The 17,957-nt window shown below is 36.8% G+C and overlaps 1 protein-coding gene across 1 annotated transcript in view; it reads left to right on the top strand.

Annotated features, from left to right (window-relative positions):
- LOC110442496 (protein prickle-like) overlaps positions 1-17,957 on the top strand; it is a 104,717-nt gene that overhangs the window by 64,775 nt on the left and 21,985 nt on the right. Inside the window, exon 3 of the mRNA XM_021486137.1 lies at positions 4,446-4,626. Coding sequence (XP_021341812.1) covers positions 4,446-4,626 — 181 coding nt within the window. The remainder of the gene's footprint in view (positions 1-4,445; positions 4,627-17,957) is intronic.

Raw genomic sequence — 17,957 nt, 5'->3', positions numbered from 1 at the left:
TCCGCCTAATTGATGCAATTGTTGCTGATAAAAAGTAACATGTGGCTCGGCATATTGAGGTAAATTGACTGCCATATTTACTGCCTCCGTTTTTGTATAATATTTGCATTTTCAGTCTTAATCACCGGCTCGTAAGCATGCGAGGAGCAGTCCCACAACAAATTCTAATCTCATCAAAATTTGGCGGAATATTTTCTGCCCGTCATATTCTGTATAATTTGTTGCTGTGTTGGAAGTATCTTCTATACATTTCCATCATTTTATGCATTTATTTCTTGCCATAAAAAGACCAGCAATTAGTTTCGGGCTTTCCGACTATTTGGTTGTGGCCAGGACTTGAGAGGGAGCAACAGTATGGATGAGCTTTATCACTATTATGATAGAAATCTTAGTGGGTGAGGATGCGTCAGTTGTCACTTTCTCGTCTGACGACGCAGTGATCAATACTAGGTAACGCAGCTAACTGAATGTGTAAATGGCACTCGTGTCCGATTTGAAATATTCATGAAGGTGTTATTATCAAAAGTGAAAATGTCGGAACGAAAAAGTTTGGTCTGTGAGTTACCAAGGAAGTTTTATGTATAAATAAGTTAATATGGAGATGTTAAGATCTTTTTTTTTTTAAAAAAAAAAAAGTGTGTGTGTGCGTGTGTGTTAAATTTTTAGACCTTTTGATACGACTTGAAATCACTTTGCTGTTTGGAATGATCAGAGTATTGACACCAACACTTTCTATGACAATATTTCATGATATTCTAAATGTAAACGTCTTCATATGACCTTAGCAGTTACGAGGATGTTAAACCTTGAACAGAAAGGATAGTAATTTCAGCATTGCATTCTGGTATTATTGTTTGCGGGAGATAGAATTAATTCCATGTGATGTATGTTTCATGTGTATGTTTCAAAGTGCAAGGCAAAGAATTCTGAAAGGTTGCACAACCTTTCTATACAATTATTGTAATGGCCTGGGCTTTTATGAAATGCCAAAAGGTCATATTTTCCAATAAACTATCCAGGGAAGGGTTTTCTATTTGTGGGTGTTGACCACTGCTAAGTCACGTAAGGGTCAGACAGGGACATGTTGTATTGTGTCTGTCTGGCAGATATTTATGATGGAAAGCTTTCAAATGATAATGACAAGATTACTCAATGAATTGCAGTTGAGAGAGTCTTGTTAATATATGATTCAAACAAGGTTGTTGGAAAGTATCAGTTTCAAAGATGACTGTTTTCATGTTATTGAACCCTGTGAGTTTTTAACCATACTGCAGCACCCAAAGTAAATCTGCTTGTTCAGTTTATTATTCAAACAAGTGCTAGTATAAGGGTCAATTGTGTTAAAACCTTCAAGCACCTTCTTCCAATAAACAGGGAAGTCTACAGTAATGATATTTGGTCTAGTTTGCTTGGAAAAAGGCCTACCAATTTCTTCAAATTGATGACCTTGACCCACAATTCAACGAAATGTTACTTATGGTGGTGCCTGGTGAGTGATACAGGCCTTGTTGGCCCCTTTTTTTATATGTTAACTGATAGTGTTTTTTGTTGTTGTTTTTTTTGAGAATTATGATAGGAAACACAACAAATATTATGTTTGGCCTTATTGATATAAAAATCCAAGATTTATAGGCTTAATAAACCGTGTCCTGGAATCCCATAATCTAGCAAACTTCCTCTCTAAAGGGAAATATTTAGGAGCTGTTATCACATTCAGAGATCTGTCCTGCTTTAAGAATCAAGATAATGTGCATTTCAGATTCACTTTCAAGTTTCATAAAAAGGTTAAATGTTTAAGTGGATCCTGGGTGTTTTTTTTGGGGAACAATGCATGTATCCAAAAAAAGTGACAAGTTGAAAAATTATAAAATCTAGATGCCCCAATACAATATTATTTTCTAAGCCCAAAAATCGATGAAAACTTGCACGAAAAATCTTGTTCAGTTTAAATTACGGATTTTTCATTTGCTGCCATTTTTACACTTCCTTGAAACATGTTTTTGAAGATGTAAAAGTACCATAAAACTGGCTCTATGATGTAAAACTAATACAGCCCTGCCAGATTCAAACATCATAGTGACTGAGAGGAAACACATTCGAATGATTTATTGAACACGAAATTTGTTTCGGTGTCATGTTGAACCCTTGTTCCGTATGACATTATGTCTTTTTGTGAGAACAATTTTATTGCTCCTTGTGGAATTCTGCGCCTTTTTTTGTTTTTGTACATGAAAGGAGAAAAGAACATTCTACAGGCTTTCAGAATCAGAAATTTCCTGTTTGTTAGCTTCTGTCTGTGTCTGTTTTAAAAAACAACTGTTCACACACAAGAGACTAAATTCAATCCCCCCCCCCCCCTCCTTCCATGGAGTTCCAACGAGGCCATTAGACTCCATCGTTTTCAATTCATGGATCATCTCTCCGGTCGTAATTTACTCTCCTACCATTTGAAAGCTGTGTGCTGATTTTTTGCTTCTGATGAAAACAGTTGGCTGTAACAAACTTGTTGAGTAGTCTCTTACACCATAGTATGGCAGAGCTGAACATCCCTTGTGGACGACAATACCACAGAGAGTATCGCCATGCCTGCCTTCGTGTTTGTCTAACGGTGCTAACAGTGCTGGTTGTCTTCAGAGCTCTTCAATTAGTTAATATGGCAACTTTAACCACACAGAGAGAAAATGGTTTCGTTTGAGCTTTCATTGGCCGATACTATCTCATCCCTACATACGGTAGTAACATCAGCTCTGATTAATTAACTAAGAACTTGCCACAAACGATCTTCTGAAAGCAATATCATTTACAGGCTGATATTGTCACAGAAACTGTTCACATTAAGTTATTTCCCCTGTCCTCTTGTTTACGGCTACACAACACGTAGACATGTATATATTACTGTGCGTTTCCTTGCCCTGCCTTGGGGTCACAATCCTCCCGTAAGGAAACCCAAAGATACAGTTTGGTTAATGCGATCCCACTAATGAAATTACGAACAAATCTCGCCTCTAAAGCGTACATTTAAATAGTTGTCGAGCAGTGTGGTGTTATGGGTCCTTCGAGAATCATTCCTGTTGTGTACATTGCGGGTTGATGAAATCAGGCAATGGAGTGGTGTGTCATGTGTAAGTTTGATTGGAGAACTCTGGAGTGTAACTGAAGTGTGTCTAGGTGTGCCTCTACGTTGCCTTGACAACATATTAGGCGCCATGGAAGGGTAAATGACCATGTTTTTATACCCTTAAGTCTACTTCCTGTTTCTGCCGCAGTTCGAGATGTGACAAGAATCACAAGCGAACTCTTCAGTATATGTACAGTTCTGTACAATAGTCTTTTAACTCTAACGAAACTTTACAGATTAACGCAGTCTTCCCACGGAGCCTCCGAGCAAAGTGATGGATTTAGATTGTTATTTTCGAATGACATGATAAATTTGGAATTCTTGGAAGCAACAGGTTGAAAAATTGGAAATCATGGAGACAAAAGGCCAATTGATAACTACATCCAAACAATAAACTCCGGACCAATGAAAAAATCTGATTATTGACAGAAGAACACCCATTGAGGAATTCAGTCTGTAATTTCATGCTGGCTCAGCAATATTGATGTTTTGTTTAGAAAACCCTTCTGTGCCTTCCTCGTATAAAAGGCGGTCTCTCAAATGAAATTCCGAGGGATTGATCTGTAAAGCCAATCCCTATTGCTATAGTCACGTTTCCTACAATACATATAGAGATGATCAGGGTATATGAAGAACTTGTAATACACTAAATGGTTTCAATCTAACTTTTTTTTGAGTGAATGGAACTTGAAGGCATATTTCTCCCTTGTTTCTCCCTTGGCATGTGTGAACTAAGTAGATTGTGCTATCGTGCTCGTAGCTTATGTAGAACGTTGACTGTATAATGTAATTGATTGGGATATGGTATCGTAGATTATAAGCCAGCTCTCCCTGTAGGGCTGGACATAATTGTGTATTTGCAAAGCAATCTGCCTTTATGTGTTTTATACATTGGTATTATGTAAGCATTATGTTTGAATCAGCAGACGGTTGCTGTTCTGCCTTTGTGTTCCATAACGAGGGTTTGAGGTTAAAACCAACAGTCCCAACGTTTTGGTGGACACTTTTTCTCATCTTCATTCCTTTAAAGATGACTTGATATGCCATGTTTGTGATAGCCGTCCTTCATCCGTACGGGAGATAGTTTGTATGTAAACGTAATATACAGGTACTTGTCCTGGAGAGAGACTTTAAGGTCTTCATTGTATATGTCAAAGGTCAAGGTCACCAATGTTATAAATAGAACTTCTGTTTTCCATGTACAATCAGTATGATTTTACAAAACAAAGACGTTGTTACAGGGTAAATTAATGATAGTAATAATTTGTTTTATTTCATTCTTGTGTTTCTGATAGCTGACGGCAATTTTTTTATTCTGTCTTTTCAGAAAAATATGTAAACATTGTAAATGTCCGCCGGAGACTCACGACATGAGCAGTACCGGGGACCAAGAGAGAAGTCTCCAACGTCTCATTCATGACACGAAGCGCAACTCAACGTCCGATGACGACAGCGGATGTCCGCTTGAAGAATACACCTGGGTACCACCTGGACTAAAACCCGAACAGGTAAGTTAATGAGCTTAGGATTGAATCAAGGTAGCACCTGGCTTCGTAAGATTTGGATGGGAGATCAGGCATATGTCATATGGAAGCGAAGGGCAGACAAACGAACACCAGACAAACGGAATTAACCTACAGATATAGATCACTTACTAGATTACGCTCACACCTCTAAGACACCTGAAACAGACTGGGCTGCTCTCAGCTCTGCCCCAGTCCTAAACAAGACATTGGAGGGCAAGAGTTCAGGAGGTGTTCCAAGTTGGTGTCTGCTTTCGCTCCAGCGGTTTAATTTTGCATGAAAGTGATTATATCATTGGAGAAGATGCTCCTGAAAAAAATATGATCGAGGCCGGGAGAAGGCTGAGGAAAAGATGTGGCAGCTTGATTTGAAAAGTACACCCTTACTCTGTTCTCGGTGCCCTGGTTGCACTGATTGTGGCTGAAGTTATGAAACAAATTAAATTATTTTGTTTGCTTAAACAAATGGCATTAATTTTGCTGTGGCATCATTATCATCAGCATTGACGTTAATGATAAAGTGGAGACCTCGTGGGCACTCAAAAGGTGAATGTTGTTTATTGGCACCAGAGAACTGAGTGGGATTGCTTGTTGTTAATGAGCGAGTGTTTCAAGTCAATACTCAGGACTAACTCGGGTGGGGCTACGCCAAGGTTATCAACAGTGTCAACAACGGTAATGTTTTCAAAGAGGAGGTCTGTTCTAATCGGCTCTCCCTGATAATAGGCAATTTGATTCAGAGTTCCAGAGGTCTCCAAGGGTATCATTGAAGTTTCTTTCCACTTAAGCTTATAACAATATCCAATTTTAGGACTTATGGGTGATTATGAGATCTAGCCAGGCTTTGTTGTTTTCCTTTAACCACAGATAATCAAGTTTGTAGCTGCCAGAGGGCTGTAGATGTAAATGACAGTCGTTAAACCCGACTTGTGTTTTATGGAGTCTGGGTACCTGGACATGATGTATGGTGATAACTTGTATCTGCTGTTGTCTGTTTTATGACCTGCCATGATCCTCCCCCCTCCTCCCCCTCCTTCCTCTTGCCCTGCTCCTCCGTCTTCCCTGGTCCTGATTGAGAGTGAGGCTGACCGTTTACTGGAGACCCTTACAGCTTCACCTGTTTTTGTATAGTCATGGGCAACATTTGTACAGTGCTCTTAAACATGGTTGTGTTGTTGATGTACACATTATGAGTTGTATAATGGAAATATTTTTTTTGTTTCTGGAAACACAGGGATTTGTAACATTTTATCAATGTGTAATGACTAAATGATATGCCTCAAATTTCATCTCAAATTTCAATATGTCAGAGACATTTCTTCGTCTTTGCTTGCCTACAGGTGGACATTTTTTGGACCATTTGTCATAACTTACAAAACAAAATTATCCAAAGTCCCTGTGACCTGGGAAGTTAAATGATCGATACCTAGGGTCTGTATAGTCACGGTAACAGTGTGTTGGGTGAGAATGAAGGGATCTACGGTAACTTGCTTCCTAGTTTCTGCACCTGGACAGAGGAATGTCCACTAGATCACACTCAATGACAACCTCTGAAATTGGAAATCTGCAGCATCCACATTAAAATCACCTTTCTGCATTGCATAGGTGTTTCCAAGGTGGCAGTGTTGGGGCGGCCATATTGTTTTACTGGCATGGCCCTGATTACCAATGTAGCTTTCTCATTAATTCTAAATGTTTAAGTAATACTGCCCAGGTTTTTATTGTCGGGTTAATAAGAGTTATCCGCTGACACAGGGGGGCGGGTCTACCGGTTTATAGAATACATCTGGTCCCTCTTACCATCACTTGAGGAGTTTTGTGGTTTTCACACACACAAGTTGGAGAGCTCGCCAGTGAGAGGTTTAGTCATGAGCTGATGTTGTAGCGTATACACATGGAGAAACATGGAGAAAGACTAACTTACTTGATATTACAAGAGATCACACAAGTCCATTTATCACTGCAGCAGTTGTTACTCATGTAAGATGGGGAATGAATAATTCTTCTTCTGTTGCTTAGCACGTATCCTAGACTACCATGTATCTATTGAGCTTTTAAATGGGAAAGTTTTCTTCAGTGAACACTTTCAAGTTTTGAAGTATTTAACCTACTTTAAAAAAAAAAAAAAATAATCAAACTGCAAAGGAATACAGTATAAAAATTATCGTATGATACATATTGTGCACGTTATTGATGTCTGTTATTGTCAGTCATAGCCACTTTTCAAAAACCACTTCTGTAGGTCCATAATTATTATGTACATGTACTTCTAAAATGTGTCATATTCAGACATTTTTGATGTAAAATGTATGCTGCAAGTTACTAATAAAAGGTTTTTCAAAATTTTATGGCAGAATTTTATATGAACATATCAGACATGATGTAATAAAAAGACTTCAGTCTTTTCATTTAAAACCAACCCACTTTAAATTCTGCCATATGGCGGGATTTGGTGACTTGCAGAGCATGTGATGGGCCAGCCAAGGGTGCATGGGTGCAGAATGACATTTAAGGATCCCAGACTCAATGCTCTGTGGTTTTTCTGATACTATATACAGTATATTCATTTTGGATATAACTGTAGCACAGTTGGGCCAGGAGACTTCTGCTTACGTGGAGGTAGCACAGTTGGTTAGAGCTATGGTGTAACTCTCTGAAGTCCTGGGTTCGAATCCAGGTCTAGCCCCACAGCATGTTCACACATAGAACACTGTTGTTAGCTGATTATATTTTGTTTACTTTATCTTCAATGTCTTTAAATAAAAGTCCCACAAGATATGGTTTCTTTNTTTATAGTATTTGGCAGTGGTTTGGGAATCTTTAACAGAGTGTTTTGCATACGTGTCAAAGCAGATCTGAATAACCTACAAACCCACCCACATTTGCTGCATTTCACACTTTAAATCTTATGATTTAATTAATCAAGTTGACTCATAAATATGATTAAAAAGAGTTTACGATAAATTATTCATACTTATATTAGTGTTTCTTATATATTTCTGTGAGCAATTATTCAGTTGGCAACCGATTTTAAGAACAACATCTTCAGAAATCTATGATTTCATGCAAAGTTGTAATATATGTTATGAGCAAACATAGAATCTTACATTAATTCCAAACTTGAAAACAGAATTAAGTACTGTTTCATTTTTTTTTTAAATGTGGGAATAGGGGGGTCATGAAAACATTTTTCAAAGAGGAAATTGTGAATGATGTCATAATCCCTACAGCAGGATGTGCCTTAGTAAGTGATTACATTTCGTCTACTCGAGGATTAAGACGAAGCAGAAGTCAGCATCACCTACGTCTGCTTTCGACGGAAAAATGTCAACAACTCACAAATCCTGCATTTTAGCAGAAAATGTTTCACTGAAAAGTATTCCAGCTAATTGGAGCTTCTTGTACCATCCAATTTTGGTGTGAATTATTCAAGGCATTCATTAGACTTTTGAAGAGAGAAAAGAGTTCGTCTTTAAGCATTAGTATTTTTCTGATTACAAACGTTTTTGATGGATGCCACTGTCCGACTTTCATCCTCATCTGTGTAAAAGCAATGACAGAAGCATTGAAGAGCTCTACATTTATAAGTCAGCTCGCATTAGGCGTGGAATACAGGAACTTGGGGAGGTGTGTACGATGCGACTGGGATGGGTGTAGAGGATGGTCTCTGTATCAACCAATATAGAACAGCCATCTGTCAGCACTACACAACGCATGACATGCCCTACTTGAGCCAGAGAGGAGTTTGGGGGCTTCTGTATATGTCGTAGGGGGGATCAAGAGGCGCGCTTGGTTGGCAAACTCATCATAATCTTACCGACGATACAGTGCTAAGAGTACTGCTGGCAACATCCTGCTGATCTTTGAACTCTTTTGAACCAATGACCTCCAAAAAAAACCCTTGACATGATATATCATTTTGCAGTTTCACATAAAATGCTCAAATTTATACCCACATATTGGTCATAAATTATATTTTTGTTTTCAAACGGTCAGCAATATGTCAGGAGTGTAATAAAAAGCATATTTAGTTTTCACATAAAATGCCCCAGTTCACATACATAGAGGCACTACGTCTTTTATACTCTACTGTATAATTGATCATTCATATGGCACAAATAAACAGTGAAAATAACATCTTCAACATTATCATTGGACTTAAAACGGAAGCCTAGTTAGCATACACAAAGGTATACAGCAATGCAATATGTAGTAAACTGTTTACAGTGGAACATGTGTTAACCTAACAACGCTTTCACCAATATGGAAGGTCACATTAGACAGTTTCTTGGTTAACAAAGTTTGTATAGTGGAAGGTCTAGTTTATACAGGTGTCAAGATTATACAGGGTTACATAGAAATGTATAGAGTGGCATGTAGTTGAATATCTGGTTTAACTTTATGCAGAATTCAGTTTAGACCAATGAAATTTGCAGAAATTGTAACCTGTACTTTAGAGGTATTTAGGTGACCACTGTTCGCTGTATTGATAAATGCCATTCATAAGTAATGAACTAGTGCAAAATTGATGGTAACTGGTTCACTCCTAAGAAGATCCTGGTATCTGTGAATGCATTAAGATAACTCAAAGCAGTGTAAGAATGTCTGATACAGGTTAGAATAATTACTGATTCAACATGTACCACACATAGTCTGCATAGATCGTCCCACTCCCCTTCCCATTCCCCCCTCTTCCAACTCAACCCCTCCCATCTCTTCCACCTCTTCTACCCCCACTTCTCCTTCTCTTCTCCATCTTCTACCCCCACCCCTTCCATCTCTTCTCCCTTTTCCTACCCCACCCCTTCCATCTCTTCCTCTCCCTTATCCCTAGGTATGACACTAGAAGCTCACAGACACAAACTTGATCCTTCCCATAGCAACAGAGAAGGAATGTTTCTGCTTGGTATAAGTAAAATCCTACACATGTGTGTTAGGACATTGTAAATGGTTAAATTTGTGTCCTTTTCGACTTTGAACTAGAGTACAAATTTAACAAGAGGTGAAAATATGTGAAAAAATTGTATAGTAATGTAGCTGTAAAAAAATACAGTGGTAATTTCAACCCTATGCAAATTTTTTTCAGAAAGTGGGAGGGCAAAAATTAGGCAGGGCAAAAATGTTAGGATTTACAAAAGTGTTGAAGTAGGAGAAAAAGTTAAATTGCTATTTAAAACCATTTTCATTGCCAATTATCAAAACTGTTTTGATTTTGTGTTGACACAAACAAAAGTAAGACTTTCTGTAACTTGAAACTTGAAATTTTCTAGATTGTGCATTTGAAATCCTACCCTGTTTACGTTGAGATTTTCCATTTAATGTCAGCTAATTAGAAGTTTACAGTTCAGATTTACCAGATTCATGAAATCGGAACAAATAATGACTGTCTACTGGGCACAAGAGTAGTGCAGTGTGCAAATTAAGACTGCTTAGTCAACAAAAAACAGAATACAGCTTATGAAAGAAATATTACGTTCTGGAATTTTGTTTGAAAACTGCAAACGCCTGTGTATACCAATTGGTTTGTTCAGAAACAAAAAAGTTAGTGTGATGTTTTAATATGATTGTTGTCTCCATCGACAAATTGATAATGAAATTGAGCAGTATTTACATTACCTTCAGAGAAATATGGGATCAAGATGTACAAAAACTTGATAAAACGGGCTGAAATTTAAGATTAGTTTCCAAATAAAGCCCATATTATTGATGATTCATTTGAGAAAGAATTACAGCAAAGATGAAATAGGAACACTAAAAAATGCTCTCCACGTTCAGGAATGTTGTTAAATATATTTCCGAGGGCAATGTTTATGTTTGAGGAAACAGGTACGGAGCCAGAGGTATCATAAAGTGTGCTCCCAAAATACTTGGTCGACCAACAGTTTACACTGTGTTCATGGGCCAGGATTGAAAATCTGAGGGAACATCAAAGAGTAGTTAGGGAATGAGAAAAACTAAATACAACTGTTTGGTACCATGTGGTAGATATGTATCGAACCAGTCTGACTTAAAATGTACGGCTGGTTAGCTTATTGTGTTCACAAGTATTGACAATTTCAAAACAAAATGTTCTTTCTAAAAACTTCACAATAGGGTCATTTTTTGGAAATTTATCTAGAAGCAACGGAAAAAAGAATAGAGTTATGAAATAGGTAACTTAGTCATCGTAGAAGAAATTTTCTTTTTTTGAAACTTTTTTGTGAAGCTATCAAGGCTCAATGTTTGGCAGTGTAGCATTCATTGATCACAGCCGTCTACACATACCTTTGGTCGACCTGGCGTCACTTGATTCATCGTTAATATGCATAAAATTGGCTGATGCAAGAAATCTCTGATAAGACACACAGAAAACATGGATTATTCTTTGTACATGCTGTCATTAATTAACAATAAAACAAATATTGTGTCAGGAATATGTGTGATAATCGTAACAAAAGGTTAAATTCCTGTGTGGAACGGGTTGTGTGTAATTATAAAGGTGGAGAATTCTCGGTTTTAGCTGTTACGAAATTATGTATTCATATACTAAAGGGGATGATATAATTAAGATGAAATTTCTAAGTTATGATCTTTAATTGTTCCAATTAGTTACATTTGAAACATTTTTTTGATAAATGGTGAATGACAAAACTAAATCATAGATTGGAAGATGATATGCAATTATTCAATTAAAGAATATGAAACTAATAGAGCAAGTTTCTAGTTTTGTACATTTGGCCTCTTATCTTTTATAGTTAATAAAACTCATTTGATAAATTTGATGTTAATTTACACAAATATAATGTTCTGTTTATCCTACAGTTTTGACACTGTAATTCAATGAAGCTACCAGAGTAACAGTTCTTCACGAGTGCATATTAGACTTGACGACATGCAAGTGGAATTCTTTTGATTTCATAATCGAAACAAATTGAGTTAGCTAGTCTGAAGGCTGCAATGTATAATATGTGAAATTTCAAAACATTTATATGATAGAATCTTGTGTTGATAAAATCACAATCAAATGATTTCCTTAAATGCTAAATGTTAAACACTCATTAATGATCCTAAAACAGTAATTAGTTAACGTAGCGTTCTACACGTTTCCTTAATATGAAAAACAGAACATCTACTGTTGTTTTCAGGCTATTATATATGTGGCTAAGTGCTGTTTGTTAGGCAATTTGCCACACAGCTTTCCTTCGGTTATACCTTGTAATGGCGTATTATGTGTAATGATTATGATCTGCGGGAGTAGATCGTTTCTGGATGTTCCACATCCTTCTTCCCTCTCTTTGACTCGGAGAAATGCATCTTGCCCTCGTTAGTTTGTCTCCTTTAATAAGACCTGTGAATGAAGTGTACGAAGCCAGAATTTCCTGGCACCTTAAGAAATACACGTACTCTAATGGCAGTATTTATAGAGCTTCGCCTCCGTCTGATTGACTGGAACAAACGATGCAACATCTACTGTTGAAATAACCTCTTGTTTAACTACAATAAAGTGTCTGAACTCGGATTCAAAAAGTTTCAATTGGTATAAACATTTAGGCCTGTTATCTATGGCAAGCGTTCTTTATCATGTCGTGATAAAAACTTCAATCCAAGAGAATGGGTCGGTTTTTGTGGCAAAATCAGACTTTTACAAAAGCTCATGAATGAGATACTTTTGTGATTACTCATGGATGTTTTGGGTTTTGGGAGGGGTGATCATTTAAAGTTATTTATTTGAGTTATATAAATAAGAATTAAGAAACAGTATTTGATGTGATTTGATTTCTTTGGAGCACAGTTTAACCCCCAAAAATCAAAGAACAATTTGCAGTGCTCTGTGTCCGTAAGGAATTCAATGACTTCAGTAAATTAGCCAAAATATCTGCTTGTGAAGTAATCAACATACAGAAAGAGAAACTCACACACTGAAGTGAAATAAGTTAGGATTACAAAAAAAATAGCATTTTGCCTGAATTTTGATCGGTTCTTATGGTGGAAATAGTATGGAGGAAAACTTGTTGCTGAGAGAGCGATTGTCAACAGTACTGAGGGATGTTACATCACTGCTGTGCTTGTAACATCTGTCCAACAATAGAAATTGGGTGCAAACTAGACAAAAAAAAATGTTAAAATGTCATTTGTTGTGGTTTTCATCTGAAAGAAATGAGACGTTATTGTATGTGATATGGATAGAAATTAATATTTCAGATTACTGGTCATTCTAATATCAAAAAATATACTAAATGCCAGTTTGAAGGTTTTTTTTTATTCGCTTCTGGAAAATAATGAGTTGATGAAAAATTGATATCTCATTACTAATGGGCTTTTAATGATGAATATTTGTGTAAACTAGACGTTACGTTGTCAACATCGTTTTTACTCTAGATTTTTAGCCTCTGTGATCAGGAAGGATCTGTATATGTCTATCTCTTCAATGTTGGAGGTGCCTTTTACACATTTTTCTCGAAAATAACCTGTCAAAGATAGGAACTCTCCTGTTTGGAGGTGAGCCATCATCTGCATAACGGCTCCATCTGTGTAGTAAGCCTCGGAGGTGGAAGGCCAGGAGCTTAAAACAAGATGCTAAACATTTTGACTTATGCCAACCGCTACTGCCAGAATCAATATGGCCGTTTTGTCAGTACTCTTATCCGTCAGAAATAAAAGGGTCATTATGTTTAAAGTTCTGTGAATCAGCCAGGAATTAGCATTGATTCATACCCTTAGATTTTTACCATGCAGGCAGTGCAAGTTGTCTGCCTGGGGCTGGTAATCTTTGTGCCGTGCAACACTTTTTCTGTAACAGTTTTCGTATTTTATGCAGTTATCTTAATTATGCATAAAAAAGACCTTTGCAGTAACTTACATTATATAGTAAATTCAAATGTACGAAGCATTAATGTAACGATTCTGATTGAAAGTTTTTCCTGTGTGTTTTTATAAAATAAACTAACCAAGCTTGGAGTACACGACCTACAGGTGTATGTATAAAAGAATGGGCGGTGCAGGGAATGATAATCGTTTGTAACCGTAGAAACGCTAAAACACAGGGGGGCTATATAATGGTAGACATGTAATTATGATGAAAATGCATCATAATTTTTACAAGAAGGCAGATGATCCAGACCAGAGTGATGTACCACCCAGGCGTTTGATGCGCCTGTCATATAGTCTGTGGTTTATAGCAGTTCAGTCAGATTGCGGTTTTAAAAGTATTTTCTCTAATCGTCTGCTTGGTCTCTAGAGTCAGTCAAGTGTTAATGGATAAGTTTCAGGTAAATTAGTCAAGTGTTAATGGATAAGTTTCAGGTAAATTGGATGAAAAACGTAGTTGTGCATGATATTTCTTCACAGAAGTCGTATAGTCAATATCATAGATACTAACGTTCTTTTCAAAATAACTTTGGATAATTCGGTTGAAAGGGACATTATCTGTGGTTAGGAAGTAGGACTCAGATTGGTACTAGACCAGGGGCAAATCGGACTATAGAAAGGCGATGGGAACGTAAACATTGTGGTTGACTTTTCCAATGCCCTGATACAGTATCACTCTACGGTACAAACACCGTCGGTGAATGGCGGTGTGTGTTTTGGCTACTCCTCGACCTTGTTTGTCTAAACTAGAGAAATATTAGGAGTTTGAGAGGCAAACAATATGGCTACTCTGTAGCCGTTCCATATACAACATACCATTTGGGACAACCTGAAAACTTGTCTACCTACAAAAGTGCTGAAGCACCGAAGAATGTATTTGCAATCGAGAAGTCAGCCACCCAAAGATCCCTCACCCCACGATCACCTCAGCACCCCCTTACGTGTAGAAGAGTATTGCTTCGAGTGCCTAAACAACGATTTTGTTGATATTTTCATGTACCCAATATTACAGATGAATTTGTTTGAGTTAAAAGCGTGGACTTAAGATTAAGTATCTACCTGTAGTACAAATAACAATTTTGTAACACTCAGCACAGACTTGAGATTATCTCGGCAAACACTTCCTTTATCGTACCGGTGATTGAACATCAGAATTTGACTACGATAATGTTTTATGGCACTTCAAGGCGTTTATGTATCTCCTCTGATTATAAGAGCAAGAAAAATAAATGTTGATAGAGAAAATTCCTACTTAGTATAACAAGAATCACTTAAATGGATTTATTAATTTCTGAAAATTTTCCGTAATTTTGGGGAAAAAAATTCATCATGTCTTATATCTGTATGATTCAGATTAGAATGAGTGTTATAATTCATTTGGATTTATACAAAATTTGCGTACAAGTCTCATGTGTGGGAGTGTTTTCATTCATAGTTTCTGTTTAAAGGGAACTAACATGGTGGCTGTATACTACGGTACAGTGACCGGTCAACTGTTACAAGGGGGTCCCAATAGTAGGCTATTTTCCCACAGAATGTTAGGGATAGCTCAGCGGGATTCCAGCTGATTTAGGCTACACAGTTTAACCAAAAACTTCACAAAACTTCTTCCTTACAGATAGCAGATTATCGCCTCTAATCACCATAAGAGACGCTAATGCAATCGGTTTTGACTTTGTATACCCCGGTAAGTCAGGAGTTCCATATTCCTGACTAAAAGAATATTGTCTCATTTGTTATAAGCAAAATTATTTAACAATATTTAGTTAAAAGTGAACATTGTGGGACCAGTGCATCTTGATTTGGTATAAGAAATTTTGTACTGCAGATCTTTTTCAGGTACCTTCAGATCTCCAGAGCCTGTTTAACATGGATAATTTTCTTTGTCTTACTCAATTTGAACAAAGAATCTCTTTTTATTGCTTACCTGGATGAAAACATATATATTTTATGGTTTCTTCTTATTGGTTAGCTGAGTATCCTAGACAACAGGGAGAGAAATACACTAGCTGAAATCTTGTCCAGTGGAATGGAATCCTGTCCAAGACATCAGAAAACTGTTTTGCGGGGTACCCAATCTCTTGACCATAATACTGGACAATGGGGAAGGGAGTACATGAAATCTTGTCCACTTAAGTAGACAAAATCTAAGAAATAATTTGGACATTACTTACATCAAAAGGAACACAGACTAAATCAGGGTCTGTAATAAGCTTGTCTACCTTAATCACTCAAAAAGACTCTTCATTGCATTGAGTTGGAGTGTCCTCAAGTGTTTTGTCAGGGAGAGTGTGAAAGATGGTACATTTCAGCTTTGAAATGATTCTTCCTCATCATGCTAATTGAATGCTTATCACCCTAAATAACCTTGATGGACCGTTTAAGTACTTCACAGGGATGAAAAGGTCACACTCTTTGCTATTGCAATTGAATGGTTGCTAAGCAGAAGTTTAGCGGTACCTTGTGATTTTGTGATATTTTGTTTGCATTTTAAAAAGCATTTTTTTTCCCCGTTTGTAATCTCTGATTTATATCATTTTCTCTGTATTTTATTTATATTTTTGTTTTTTCATCTTTAATCTTAAAATGAATGTTGACCTCCTGACCTTGGACTCCCGACAGATGGCTCTAGATTTCTGTTATCACACTGTTTACTTCTATGTTTGTTTTACATTCCCAGGACATGCTTTTGTTTCCTTTGGTAAACAGACTAAGGGCAGACCACTCCGGTTTCTCCCTGTACACCTGTTCCATGTTTGTCCATTGTATTGATGTCCGATTTGGCTTGGTGCCTTAACACAAGCTAACCAACAGAAGAGCAAATACCATCCGTACACCGTAAAACAGACTGTTTGATCAATGTGGGTCGCAGTTTTGTGAGATTGTGTCACACTTAATTATCTCCCCTGTTTTCAGATTGGATTATCTCCCCATATTTCGAAACAATTGGTAAAAAATGTGTATGTCAATCGGTGTAGTTTTGATTTTTTCAAGATTTATTCCCTTGAGCAATTTCAAGTCTAGGTGTTTTAAGTACTGGGTCGTGAACAAAATTCCCCATTTAACGGAACCAATATTTTCACAAAGCTGACACATGCTTCTGGCATTGGGTGTTTTCAATTTTAATCCCTGACACAGTTTAATGTATTCTTGGTGGTTTAAAGTGTGGGTCAGTGTGAAATAAATCTCTCTTTAACTTTTAAATCTCCACTAATATTGTTATAAGTTAAAAGGATTATTTGTACAACTGTGATTACAGAATTGTAAAGGTAATTATTTAGGATTAAACATTTGAAGATATTTTTTCAGAGTAAGAAAGCACTTGTAATCTTTCATACCAATGTGAAGCGGTATTTGATTTTGTGTTAGAATTTGGAAGAGGAATTTTATTGATACATGTGAAAAAAGTTCTTTTGTGTTGTGTGGTTTTTCCTATCAACATACAGAACTTGATGTCTAAGAAGTTAAAGTGACACTTATCTTGAAAATAATTTGAAAGAACGGTAGCACATATGCTGCATTGTGTAACAGTTATATTTTATATATAGGTCAAAGGTCAAGTTGTTGTTCAAATAGGAGACTTGATATATATATATACACACAGTATATATGTGTCAATTCTGTCAATTGTAACTAGATACTTTAAAATAGATCCAACATGCAAATAAATCATTTGTCTGTCTCTCCACATGTATGTTGTACTTCGTGACAGGGAAATCGCAGTAGTCGGCAGTCTGGAGGTGATAATGCACAAGGTTAAAGGTCATTTGATGACACCTTCCTCAGGTGTCTGTCTGACTTTACAGATGTCTAGTCACGATAAAAGTAGGCAGCATATGGACCGCACAATTTACTCTCTAGAGGTGATTATTTTGAAAATGAAAAAATAAACTGTCTCTTTGTAAAAAAAAAAGAAATTGAAAAATGGTGTTAGGCAAGAAATGACTGATTTCCTCGAACTCGAGAGATATTGCACAGTCCTAATGGAATCTTTGATGAATTCTTGTGCTGTCTGATTTCTTCCACAAAGTGTGTAGTATGTATTTCACATGAAATCCGTGATGAAATAATGAGCCGATTTCCTTTCACAGAGTCAACATGCCTTATGAGATGTTTGATTAAAAAAGATTAAATGAATTGTCGGATTTTGTTTTTTCAAGGGCTTATAACAAAGGTTGAAAAAAACATCATAGAATTGTACATTTTATCACTAAATCTAAATATTTTTCTGATTTCCTTCCACAGGAATCTTGTTTTTCTTTTTTTCTTTTTTAAACGAGAGGTACTGAGTGCAAGACCAGTCACAAACATTGCATATCTGGTATAAAGGTGAATCAGTAATGATTCTAATTGCTTCATGCTCAGTAACCATCATTTAGAGTAAATTTAAAACCATTGACAAGATAATGGCACAGTGACATGCTAAGATGACAGCCGGCTGTCTCTACACCAAGGAATGCTATTCCACA

Source organism: Mizuhopecten yessoensis, unplaced genomic scaffold, assembly GCF_002113885.1.
Source record: "Mizuhopecten yessoensis strain PY_sf001 unplaced genomic scaffold, ASM211388v2 scaffold716273, whole genome shotgun sequence".
NCBI classification, from domain to species: Eukaryota; Metazoa; Mollusca; class Bivalvia; order Pectinida; family Pectinidae; genus Mizuhopecten; species Mizuhopecten yessoensis.
Note: the sequence above shows the minus strand (reverse complement) of the source record. Positions and strands in the feature narration are given on the sequence as shown.